Here is a 12,191-nt window from a genome sequence, read left to right as displayed (position 1 = left end):
AGAGCGCAGCCACAGCTGGGTTCCAGCCAGGTCCCTTCACTTCCCATGCGTCAGTCTCCCCATCCGGAAAACAAGCAGGGCGGGCTGTGCAGCCCCCAGGAAGGCAGGTCCCCAGAGCTTCCATGGACACCCTGAAGGGCTCCCTGGGGCCCCCAGACGCCTTGCGGTCCAGGCTCAGGTGTTCCCTGCGAGCTGCTCGCGGCTGCTCTCCAAGGTGCTGAAGGCACCCCTGGGGCCTGGCAGGCCGCTTTCCCAGCCTGGGGGTCCGCCCGCACCTCCCTCCCCATCCCAGGCTGGCCCAGCCCCTTCTTCCAGGAGTTGAGGAGCCCGAGACTCTGCTTCAGCTCCCACCCTAATGCCGCTTCGTGCCAGCCGTGTTCTGTCAAAATATTAAGAAAAAAAATACTTTATTAAGGATCTCTGTGATCTTAGAAAAGAGGGTGGCTGTGGGCCAGGGTCCCCACAGACTCAGCTGGTTTCTCTTCCCTGTGTGCAGGAGGCAGGGAAGAGTCCGGGGGCAGGGGAGCTGCTGAGGCATGGGGTGTATCTGTGTGTGTGTGTGTGTGTGTGTGTGTGTGTGTGTGTGTGTGTCTGTCTGTCTGGGTCTGTGGATCACTTTGTGTCTGCCTGTTCCTTTGCCTGGATCTGTGTATTTCTCAGGCTTCGTGGCCCTGTGGTTGCCCTGTGAGCGTGTTCTGTGTGTATCTGGGTCCATGAGTTTGCACGACTCCACCCTGGCTCTTCGGCCAGGTCTCACCTCTCACCCCCATGCCCATTGTCGCTGTCCACAGAAGGGCCCCTAAGCCCAGGCGCCTGGGGGCACATGGGGATGGTGCTCACAGCTCCTCCCCTGCTGCCTCCAATCCCACCCACCCAGAGCTGAGTGCTGGCTCAGGCCCAGTCCAGCCCAGCAGGGTGGCCCCGTTCAGCTTCTCCTTTGAGTTGTCCGGGACGAGTGTCGAGTTGTCCCGGGTGAGTGTCGAGTTGTCCGGGACCAGTGTGGAGTTGTCTGGGATCAGAGTCGAGTTGTCCAGCCCCTTCGTCAAGTTGTCCAGAGCCGACATGCCCCGAGATTCCCAGTCCACCGTGGGGCTGCCTGGAGACCCTTCCTGGGATGTGCCATCCTTGGACCGTGGTCCTGGGCCCTCGGAGCCTGGTGTGTCGTCGGGGGCCACGCGGGATGCAGCGTCGTTGTGCAAAGTTCTGGAGAAAACTGAGCAAGGGTTGGGAGGATCATAAGGGATGGCGTGGGGGACTGGTGTCCCTCCGTTCCCTAGCCCCAGCCTCAAGGAGTAGCGAGCAGGCAAGGGGACCCCCTCCGCCTCCCCCAGAGGCCCAGGACAGAGACTTGGGGAAACAAGGGGATTGGGCCCACGGTGCAGCCCGGAGGGGTTTTGAGGACAGAGTGTCCCTAGCCCACCCACCTCGAACAGGTGCGTAGTCTCCGGCGTTCTCGGCTTTGTTGGCGACGAAAGGGCTAATGGAGGGTAGGACGATGAGGGCAAAGGAGAGCAGCAGGACCTGGCAGAGATGGGGGAGGTCACCCCGTCCCTCCCCCACCCTGTGAGCAAAGAAACCGAGGCCCAGAAGATGGGATCGTGCTTGAATTGGGGCTCAGGCTGTGCTCAGCTCCCCACACAGGCCCCCTTTGCCAAAGCTGAGGGCCCCCTTTATCCTGGGGACCAGGGCTTACCGCTATGCAGGTGCCCGTCTGGGCCGACTTGCTGGTGGACTGGACCACAATGGCCTGGAGTTTCTTCAGCTGCTCCAAGAGGGACCTTAGTGGGAATGGGGGGGCCTTGGCTCAGCCCCATGGGGCTGTGATCTGACTCCCATCCACTTCTGGGATCTCCCAGCCTGGCTGGTGTCTGAACCCCATTCATCCCTCACGGCCCCACTGGTCTTTAGAGTCCCAGACTCTCCCTCTTTGCTTCATTAAATCTCCCTGAACATCCCAGCCCCTTGCACCCACTCACTTCTCCGCCACCCCACCTCCCTGATCCGGGCCACCATCATCTATCACCAAAATGCCAGCCCCAGCCTCTACGCTGGCCCCCCCCAAGGCCCCTCCTGCCCCCCTAGGGTTAACGCTCCAAGCAGTAGCCAGATGGCACTTTTCAAATGTAAGTGGGCTTCTCTCCATCCTCCCAGGGCTCCCACCCCCCTGGGGTAAAAGCCCAAGTCCTCCCCATGGCCCCCAAGGCTCTGCACGACCTACCCCATCCCCTCCCTGCCCTCCCCTCCTCCTCTCTCCCCCTCACCCACTCTGCTCCAGCCACAAGGGCTCACGTGCTCTTTCTGCTACATGCCAGACCTGGTCCCGCCCCAGGACCTTTGCACATGCTGGCTCCCTCTGTACCAAGGACACTATTCCCCCAGGTCTTCTTGTAGCTGGTTCTTTCTCATCCATCAGGTCATATCTCAAAGGTCACCTTATCTGACCTCCCTGCTCAGAATAGCCCCCACTTGCTCTCCAGGCCTTCATCCTGCTTCGCTCTTACCCTCAGTGACAATCATTATTTGAAAACAATCATATATTTTCATTTGTCTTGAGTATGTCTCCCACTAGGCCATGAGTTCTCTAAGTTGGGAGACTGTCTGTTTGTTTGCTGTTGTGGTTCCAGTGCCCAGAACAATGCCTGGCACAGACGAGGTACTAAATATATGTTGAGTAGATGCACCTCTTAGATGGAACACATGCAGTCCTCCAGCATGCTGTGTTTCTAGCCTCTGGCCATTCATGTGTCATTTCCTCCACCGGAAATACCTGTCCCCAAGTCCAAGTGCCCTCCTCAATGCAGCCTGCCCCCTTTCTAGGTGGAGCCCTTACCCCCTGCTCTGCTTTGCCCTCACAGAGGCTGTTCCCCACATTGTCCACCTCTCCTGCAAGGGACTCTGGGGGCCAGCTACCCCCGTCCTCTGTCACAGCTAGACCAAAACTCACAGGTTCTGCTTCTCGAGATGCAAGACCTTCCTCTGAAGCTCCTGGTTCTGGGCAGTGCAGGCTGACATCCTGTAGGGACAATGTCACAGTGACATTCTGAATATGCCTGTCATCACCTGGCCCAGCTGACCTCTCCCTGTCAGGCCCCCCTTGAAAGGCAGGGAACCTGAGGTTAGAGATGGGACGTCACTCATCCAAATTCACCTGGCGAGTTTGTGGACAGGGCCAGGATTTGAACCCAGGTCTGCCTGGCTCCTAGGTCCCACGTCTGCATTGGTGTGGGGGTTTCACTCCAGTCTGTGCCCCGAGGACTGGGAATGGAATGCCCAACTTGGGCAGTGATGCTTCCAGAAGACCAAGGAGTGGGATGACTGGGAGTCTAAGGAGAACCAACTTACAATCCTCACCCTCCCCGTGAGCTCAAGCCACTCTACTCTCTGACCTCAGTCCCCTCACCTGTAAAATGGGGCAACAATTACCTAGTTCACAGAGTGTTCGGGAGAATGACATGAAATAAAGTTGATTAGGGACTTTGTGGATTGCATCTGAGGAACATGACAATGGTGATCCATCCATCTAGGGATCCCAGATCCAGGCTGGGGCCCCGCCTTTCCTACCTGCATCCATCTGTGATCGTGGTGTTGGCCCAGACCACTCAGATGTGGAATTGAAATTCTCAAATCCCAGCATGTGGATATGTTGGGTCTTCACATTGCATCCAGGGAAAGGAATAAGCCCCCCCAGCCCCCCCCCCACACACACTGAAAGGCCCTTCTTCTAAATAACTCATGGGATAGAAAAGAATCCATGATGTAGATTAAGGAAGACCCAGGAACCCAGTGGTAATGTCACTGGTGCAAATCACAATGCGTGAGGGGCAGCTAACGCAGGGCCAGGAGGGACAGACCTTTACCAGCCTTTTTACAGCTCAACAAGCTGAATGCACACGTGCTGAAAGTTAGCAAAAGGACAACAGAACAAACTCCCTCCAAAATAAAGCATCAAGGAAGAACATACATACTAAAGCTAAGAGCAATAAGACTGATGAATCCCTGAACTCTACCTCTGAAACTAATAATACACTATATGTTAATTAATTGAATTTAAATAAATTAAAAATAATAATAAAGATAAGAGCAGAAATGGAAGAACCAGAATACAACACTAGAGGTGGGTGGGAGGAAAAGCCAGAAAGCCATTCTCTGGCAAGAATAACTAAATAAATAAGTCTCTGACAAGATGAATCAAGAAGATGAAGGAGAAAAAGAAGGCACAAATGAACAGCATGAATTTATTAAAATGGGTATGACTGCCAACAACGTAGAGCTTAGCAAAATAATAAGAGACAACTATGAACCATTTTATGGTGCTACATTTGTAACGGGCAACTTCCTAGAAATGTACGACATCCCAAAACTGACTTGGGAAGACAGAACACCCAAATAAACCTATAATACTCCATCATCAAGTCAGTCCCAGGTTAGGAAGTGAGCATGCTCACTTGTTATGTTCCTGTTAAAGAAGAAAGAGGAGCCTGTCCCCTTACATGAGTTAAGAGAGAGGTGAGTGGATGAAACTGGGGTCACAGTTTTTCAGTTGGGGAATTTCTGCTAGGAATGATGTCCCCTCTGTCCTTCCCAACACACACACTCAAGGAAGCCGTGATAGCTGAGGACCAGGGATGCTCAGACTGGGGGAGTAAGCACCCCATCTTCAGGCAGAGAGCCAGAACAAGATGGGTCATACATTCTCCCTTGTTGGTGCCACATATTCTAGGGGTAAAGGGACCTCGAGACTGAGCCCTCTGCCATCTCTAGGCATCTTTCCATCCTTGCAATTAATTCACATGAAAAATAACCTCTCCCCCAGAGTGGAAAAAAAAGTCTCTCATTTTGTCAGGCCCCCCAAACTGTGACCCTATTCACATTGCACCCCTCTCCCTGGGCCTCTGTTCCCCTCCCCCACCCCGAGTGTGGCATCCCAGGCCCCCAGCCTTACCGAGTTTCCAGGCCATCAATATATTCCTTCTTCTTTTTCCGGCTTTCTTGGGCCGACTGTTTGTTCCGGATTTTCCGGCGGATTTTTTTCAGCACTCGCTCCTCGTACTGCACAGTGACATGAGGAGGAGAGTCCACTCCATTGTCTGGACCCATGCTCTCTTCCCATGGGAGCCCCCGCCCCAGACCCAGGGACCTGGGGGAAGACTCCAAGTGACTCCCTCTAAATTCTTGCCGTCTCCGGGGCGGGAAGGGGGGTGTCCTGGGTCCGGATGATCTTCCCAGACCCCATCCCAGTTAGCAACTGGGTACCAGACTTTGCGCATTGGTGCGATGGCGCCACCTTCCGGCCACGCCTGGGAACAGCGCCTTTCCCGGGGCCGGCTGGTACCGAGACGAAGCCGTGGGAATGGCAAACCTAGGTCTTGAGCTGAGTGAAATACGCTTGGGGTTCGGGGGGCAGCTGCGGCGAGCTGGTTGCATATGGCGGTGTGGGAGTATGGGGGCCACAGTCACGGAATTCTTGCGTGGAAACTCCCGGCCAGAGAAATGTTAGCAACCAATTCAAACATTCATAAAATGCAGCACAGCCCAGTCGAAGCCTCTCTGCAGGGGTACCTGGCCTGCGGTCACCCCTTTTGTGAGCTCTGGCCTGCAAGGGGCTATGATAAAGCGTGAAAGGCTCGAGGAAGGCCCCCAGCGCCCGAACCGCCGCTGCCTGGAAGCCCACCCTTGGTTCCTGGATGTCAAGCCCTGCCCACAGAGTTGGCCTTTAGGATGCATTTCCCGGCTCCAGCGACAGATGCGTCATGACATTCTAGCGCAGGAGGCCCACAAGGTGAGATTCCTGGGCAGGTAGCTGCAGGAAAGGGGGCGGGGCCCGGAGCCCCGGCTCACCTTGGTGAGGGGCAGCTGGGTGGGCAGAGTGAGGCCTTCTTTGGCCAGAAGCTTCTTCTCATCCTCTGTCAGCACCAGCTCCTGGCAGTGCTCAGCCCCGGGGTGCAGCAGGTGGGGGGCTGCCACGTGATGCTGTTGCTGTGGGAAAAATCAGGACACGGCGCTGGGGGCAGGGAAACCGACCCCCTCCAGGAAATGGAAGAGGCACTAGATTTGAGAAACTATCGATTCGTCTGCTGTCAGGTCCGCATGGGCGCTGGGGCTCAGGAGAGCCAGCACCAGCCCTCTGAGCCGGGAACTGATCCTACGGTACCTCACGCGTGGACAAAACGGCGGAGGCACAGGCTTTTCATCTGCTTAACAAATAGTCACTTGGCAACTATGTGTTTAGCACCTATTAGGTATCAGGCACTGTTCTGGGCTCTGAAATTCACTGCAGTGCTGTCCGTAATAGCAAAGGGCTGGACACAGTGGGGATATCCAACAAATAGGGGATAGATTAAAAAAGGCATCACCCGGGTATGCAGGGTGGGGGGTACTACACGGTGGTGTAAAAGGACGGGGCTCCCCCGTATCGTGATATAAAGCAATCACCACGATAAACTCTCAAGTTAAAAAATAAAGGGGCAAAAACGTGTTAAGGGTGGGATGCTAGTTATTATGTCAGACTTAAAAAAAGAAGAAGAAGGAATCCCTTTGGGAGGAGTCCTTGGCACCTCTGTGGGAAGGGAGGTATCTGGCAACATAGGGTGAGGGAGAAGATCCCCCCCACCCCATGCCTGTGTGTGCCTTTGGAACTCGGGCTGTATGGATGCATTTGCCAGTTAAAAAAAAAAAAAAGTGTTTAATTAAATTTAAATTATGAAAGATAAACATTAGAAATGTCACCCGAGTGTCAAAGTCTTAAAAATGTCACCCTGTGGAATGACAGACCCCAGAATAAAGGTACAGATTGGGACAGTCTGTCAATCCTGTGGATCAGTCCCCACTACCCAGAATTCTAGGCCATTAATCAGCCCAGCTGGTTCCTCATCTGTGAAATGGAGGCACTAATTGGGTCGGTCAGGTCTGGTTTATGGGTACTCAAAGCCCTTGGAAAGATAGATGGCCCTGGGTCAGTGTGCAGTGACCCAATAGGCCAGCCCAGAGATCGAGCCAGCAGCCGTTGTGTGACTTATGGCAAATTGCTGACCCTCTCTGTGCCCATTTCCTCAAGGGTGAAATTAATGTAACAAGAGCCCCAATCTTTTGCATTACTGTGAATTAAAAGATGATACATGGAAAGGTTTTAGCTTTTTTTTTTTTTAATTATTATTACTACTGGAAAGTCCCCTACCCTGTGTGTGACTCAGCCTTCCGATATCTGAAATGGAGGTACTGGGGCCCCATGAAGCCCTCCGAGCCCCAGTGCTCTGAGGGGTGGGGTCGGGGCTGCTCACCAGGTCGGTGGCCCCGCTGCCGGAGAGAAGAAGATCTTTCACCGTGAGGTTGCAGGATGGAGGCTGGTCCATCAACTCAACCTGCTCCTCGGAACACAGGCCCGGGCTCCACATTTCTGACGAGGGCGGATGGGGACAAAGACAGGGAAAAGTCAGGTGGGGGCCCCTGAGCTCCCAGCTTCTACCTGCCGCCTCCAGAAAGGCTCCCAGGATTGACCACAATGTGCTAGGGATTTGGGGCACAGCTTGGGGCCCCAAGGCCTGGGTTGAAGGCGACAGCCCCAACTGGTGCCTCTGTCTTCTCGCTGAGGGAAATTGGGAACCCGATTCATCAGGACGCTGCTGAGGGACCCACTGCCAACCCAGGAGGAGTGGCAGTTATAGCCCGGGATTATAGACAAGATCTCCAGCCAGAGCGGCCTTATCTCCTCCCCCTGGGGGCAGGGAGCAGGTCTACTTCACCTCAGGTTCCCTCCCACCTGGCACCTATAGGCAGGCTGCTCTCCAGAACACAGACTTCGGGGTTACACAGCTCTTGGGTTCCTATCCTGACTGGGCAGAGCTGTGTGACCTCGGTTAAGTGACTAAACCTCTCTGAGCCTCACTTTTGTCAACTCTCCAATGAATCTAATAAGAGCTCCCACCTCGTTGCAAGGCTCAAGGGGCAAAGGACGCCCTGCTGGGGGGGGGGGAGGTGTCTTCTGCATAAGGCTAGTTTCCCCCAGATCCAGGAGGAGCGTCCTGAGGCCTAGGGTCCCATGACCTCACACACTTTGATTGAGCATCTCTATGATCCAGGCATGGGAGGTTCAAAGATGAGGCTGACAGTGTGGCATCTGGGGCGGGAACCAGCCTGCCAGGGTTGCAGCCCAGCTCAATGGCTCTGACTCATTCCTAAACCTCACGGGGACTCCATTTCACCATCTGGGGAATGGGCCCATGACAGCATCTATTTCAAAGGGCCGGTGTGTGTGCACAGTGCCTGGAACGAGGAGAGGGCGGTGAACAAAGATGCAGAACCCACCCAGGTCTATGGCCACAGAGGTCTCCAGCACTTGGGCCACTGGTCCCGGGGGACTGGCAAGGCAGGGGAGTCCAGGATGGTAGGAGGGGCAGAGCCCCTCTCCTGACTCCATGGTATGGCAGCTGGTGGGGGTGGCGGCCGCCCCACTGCGTGGAGGGGTGTCCGGGAGGTCAGAGGGCAGGTCTTCAGAGATGCCACTGTCACTGGCTGCAGGGGACCAGATCGGGGAGCTGGGCACCGAGTCTCCAGAAGTCAGGATGGAGTTTAGGAAATCATCAGAGTCTGGGCCTGGCAGGACCTGCTGGGACAGAGAGAGACGGGGTGGGAGATGAAAGCGCTAGGCTTTATTCTGGATTGCTGTGTGACTCCGAGCAAGCCACTGATCCTCTCTGGGCCTCACTTGTCCTCTCTGCAAGACAGTCCTCCCGGGGTTGTTGGAGCCTGAACACAATCGTGCAGCATGGGTACACCCCCCCCCCGCCCCCGCCGCCAAGGCACAAGCCCGGAGTTTGAGCTTGAACCCAGCCCCAAAGTGCTGTGTGACCCTGGACAAGTTACTGCTCCTCTCTGGGCCTCGGTTTCCTCACCTCTAAGAAGAAGCTAATGTCACCTGCCCCTTAGGGTAGCTGAGAGGTTCGACACAATGCTGTGCTTTGTTAAAATTGAGTTCTGTGAGCCCTAAGTGCGGCAGTACATGGAGTGAGGCTCTGGCTCTGTGGCCTGGCATGTCCTCACCTGGTCCTCGACATGGTCCCAGCCCTCACCCAGCTCCACGTGTCTCAGGATGCCGTCCTGCTGATCAAACAGGAGATCCAGGAGCTCCAGGCTGCCAATGGGGTCCATGGGACCGGTGGAGGAAGCCATCTGGGGCAAGGAGGGGACAAGCATGAGGATCACACAGCCCCCTCCCCTCCCGCCACCCATCTGCACGCCACCCCAAGGTCCATGAGGCTCAAACTCAACCACCGCTCAGCCCCCAGGCCGGCCCACCCTGCCCCTGGAGCTTCCATCTCCAGATGGGCTGTGGAGCTGACACAGGCCCTCCCAGGGCATGTGAACCAATTCCTTTAAAAGTGCTAGACAGGTGCTTGTCTGGGGGTGAGCAGCCTTGTCAACTCCTAGGAGGCTGATGAAACCAGCCCCCTCTCATCCTCCCGCCTGCCCAAGTGCCCCCCTCCTGGAGGAAAGACAAGAGCAGCCCCAGGATGGAGGCACGAGTTTGGTCATTCCGTGTTCTCTCTGGGCCTCCGTTTTCCCATCTGCAATGGGGTGTGTGTGTGTGAGGCTCCCTCCAACTCTGGGAGCTTGGGGTGGGTTTCCTGGCCTCGACCCTCCCTCCCTCCCCCATGGATCTGGACAGGGCTCACCTTTCCAGCTGCTAAATCCCCATTCATGAGGCCAGCCAGCTCTGCCTCCCACCGCTTTCCGAGTCTGCTCTGAGCTGGAGCCTCACCCCACCACCAGGACTCCCAGGCTCTGCTCTGCTCCTCGTTCCGGCTCTGTAACCACCCCCAAAAGATGCTGAAATAGTATAGGGAGCTCCCAGCCCATCCCTGGGTGCTGATTGGGGGGCAGGCAAGATGGACAGGGTTAAGGGCCAGTGACACCAGGGCAGGCTGGGGGAAGGGAGGGAAGACCGTTATCTTGATGTTTTGTGCTTTTCTAGACGGCAGTGGGCAAAGGCCAAAGTCTGGGGTGCCTCAGCTCTGCCATGACCTCTCCCCTACTTTCAGGGACTGTTTCTCTTCTGAGTCCCAGGTTGTGGGTCTCCAGCAGAGCCCAGGGCCCCTGGCTGTGGGTCCTGTCCACTCCCAGGACAGAACAAAACCAAGAGGAACAGCCCAGGCCTTTGCTGGAGCCGTTCCCTCTGCCAGAAGCTCCCTTCCCTCAGGACCTAGTAGCCTCCTACCCACCCTCCAAGCCTTCCCCAGACAAACCGAAGCGGCAATCAGTTCCTTCTAGAATCTTCTATCGTTCATTTAGTCCTTGAATACTGATTGAGCCAAACTTGGTCCCAACCCCAGGGCCTTTGCACTTGCTGTTCTGCCTGCCAGGAAAGGCCCTCTCTCCCACCTCTGACTCTGTCACTGTCTTTGTATATTCAGCCCAGATGGCTAAGAGGCTATGGGTGACCACCCCCTTCCCCGGAGCCCAGGCCCATAGCTCTTTGTGACATCACTGTTTTCAGGAACCCCTCACCGTTTGACATTGTCTTCTGCCTTTACCTGTTTTTGTGTCTTCCCTAATTTCTCTCCTCCCCACCCCCAGGGCCTTACAGGCTAGAATGGAGTTCCCTTTGTTCTCTGCTGGGTCCCCAGGATCTAGGAAGTGCCTGCACATAGCAGAGGTGCTCAATCAATGCTTACTCATCGAGCTCACCACTGTTTTAGGGATAAAGCACTGAACAAGCTAGACCATAAATAAATAAATAAATCAGGAAAATTATAAACAAGTAAGTGCTACCAAGAAACTGCATATAACCACAGGGAAAGGCAACCAAAGGCTGGAAAAGCCTCCTTGAAGAAGGTGACCTTTTTTTTTTTCTTTTTTAAAGTAAGCTTTATACCCAATGCGGGGCTTGAACTCAGAACCCCAAGATCAAGAGCTATATGTTCTACCCACTGAGCCAGCCAGGTACCCCTTAAGAAGGTGACATTTAAGTACTGTCCTGAAGGACGAGAAAGAGCCAGCCATAGGAAGATCTGGGGGAAGCATGTTTCAGGCTGAAGAAACAGCACATGCAAATGTCCTGTGATCAGGACTTGGTCTAGTGTGTTGGAGGAACCTCGAGGAGGCCCCTGTGGCTGGAGCAGAGAGAGGGGGTGGAGAGAGGGAGAAGGAAGGGCAGGCAGGGGACGGGGCAGGTCATTCAGGGTCTTGGCGGGGGGTGGGCAGGCAAGGAGTCTGGTTTGTACTAAATACAGCAGGAAGCTGTTGGGAGCTTAGCGAGCGGAGGAGAACTGAACCCAGACTTCCGTGTGTCAGGTACGATGCTGGGCTCCAGGCTCACAGCGGTCCGGAAAACACCCTCCTTGTGCTCAAGAAACTCCCATCCCAGTGTGTTTTTCTCAATGGACCCGTCACCATTCACGTAGCAGACATTTAATGAAAGCCCACGACGTGCCACGTCTGGTGCGGTACTTACTTGTATCTGATGGGGACACACAAGACAGCGGCTGCGCCCCAGGGTTCCCCGGGACCACGTCTGGGAGCCGTCTGTGACTGTCGGACTCGGGGGGCTCCCGGCAGGGAGGGGGTGGGGCCGGGGATGCTGCTCAGCCCCCCCCCAGTGCCCCGGGGCACCCCCGCCCCAGAGAGCGATCCAGCCAAGGGGAGTCACTGTCCTCTCTCACCCTTAGCCTCCCCCCACCCCGATCTTCCTTGCTTCCTCTGTGACCCACCCTGTGTTGGATTTTTAGGGGCTTTGTTCGGCTTGGCTTGGCTTTCGTGATCCCAGCCGTAATATTTATTCAGCCTTTGCTGTAGAGGCTCTTTTCCAGGGCAGGCAAGGCAGGTGTGGGAAGTGGGTGAGGTTTGACTTTTGGTTTCTCCCTGCCTCTGCCTCCCCCCTCATTGCTGACCCCCAGGAGCCCCGGTGCCCTTCAGATAGAGCTCTCCCTCTTCCTCGTACCCAAAGCTGCCGGAGGAAAGAGTCTGCATTCGCTCGCTCACCCCTTCCTGTAGATTTAGACCCCCTCGTGCCCTTCCCCAGGATCTTTGTATTTAAATTTTTTTATGTATAACCATGGACTTTAGAAGGCATTTATATGCCCCAATGAAGAGATATCTGACCAAGTCCGATAAGGATAAGCAGCGAGGGGCAGGAGGGCTTTTTGACGCCCTTGACATCGTATGCTCTTGGGTATGGAACAGGAATGTGTGTGTTAAGG

General features: G+C 55.3%; 1 protein-coding gene across 2 annotated transcripts; it reads right to left on the bottom strand.

Annotated features, from left to right (window-relative positions):
- Positions 1 to 390: 390 nt before the first annotated feature.
- On the bottom strand, positions 391 to 10,384 carry CREB3L3 (cAMP responsive element binding protein 3 like 3). 2 transcript variants are annotated; one of them, XM_027584389.2, is made up of 11 exons: positions 10,239 to 10,384; positions 9,669 to 9,800; positions 9,037 to 9,165; positions 8,302 to 8,602; positions 7,278 to 7,393; positions 5,839 to 5,976; positions 4,943 to 5,049; positions 2,945 to 3,013; positions 1,694 to 1,778; positions 1,425 to 1,521; positions 391 to 1,213 (listed from the first exon to the last, which is right to left on the bottom strand). In XM_027584389.2, exons 2-11 carry the CDS (start codon positions 9,693 to 9,695, stop codon positions 837 to 839), a joined length of 1,446 nt encoding a protein of 481 aa, XP_027440190.1. In that variant the 5' UTR covers positions 9,696 to 9,800; positions 10,239 to 10,384; the 3' UTR covers positions 391 to 836. The 2 variants fall into 2 exon arrangements, with proteins under 2 accessions (XP_027440190.1, XP_027440191.1); XM_027584390.2 differs by having other exon boundaries at positions 8,302 to 8,599; positions 10,239 to 10,382.
- Positions 10,385 to 12,191: the final 1,807 nt, after the last annotated feature.

Source organism: Zalophus californianus, chromosome 1 (assembly GCF_009762305.2).
Source record: "Zalophus californianus isolate mZalCal1 chromosome 1, mZalCal1.pri.v2, whole genome shotgun sequence".
NCBI lineage: Eukaryota > Metazoa > Chordata > Mammalia > Carnivora > Otariidae > Zalophus > Zalophus californianus.
This window is presented reverse-complemented; position numbering and strand designations above follow the sequence as displayed.

What these genes read in the sequence shown, in the direction of transcription:
- CREB3L3 (XM_027584389.2), bottom strand. Translation starts at nt 9,695, where the DNA reads ATGAATGGGGATTTAGCAGCTGGAAAG. An exon ending in GGGATTTAGCAGCTGGAAAG is followed by an intron (nt 9,166 to 9,668) that starts GTGAGCCCTGTC and finishes TCCTTGCCCCAG; the next exon opens with ATGGCTTCCTCCACCGGTCC. An exon ending in GCAGCGGGGCCACCGACCTG is followed by an intron (nt 5,977 to 7,277) that starts GTGAGCAGCCCC and finishes TTTTTCCCACAG; the next exon opens with CAACAGCATCACGTGGCAGC.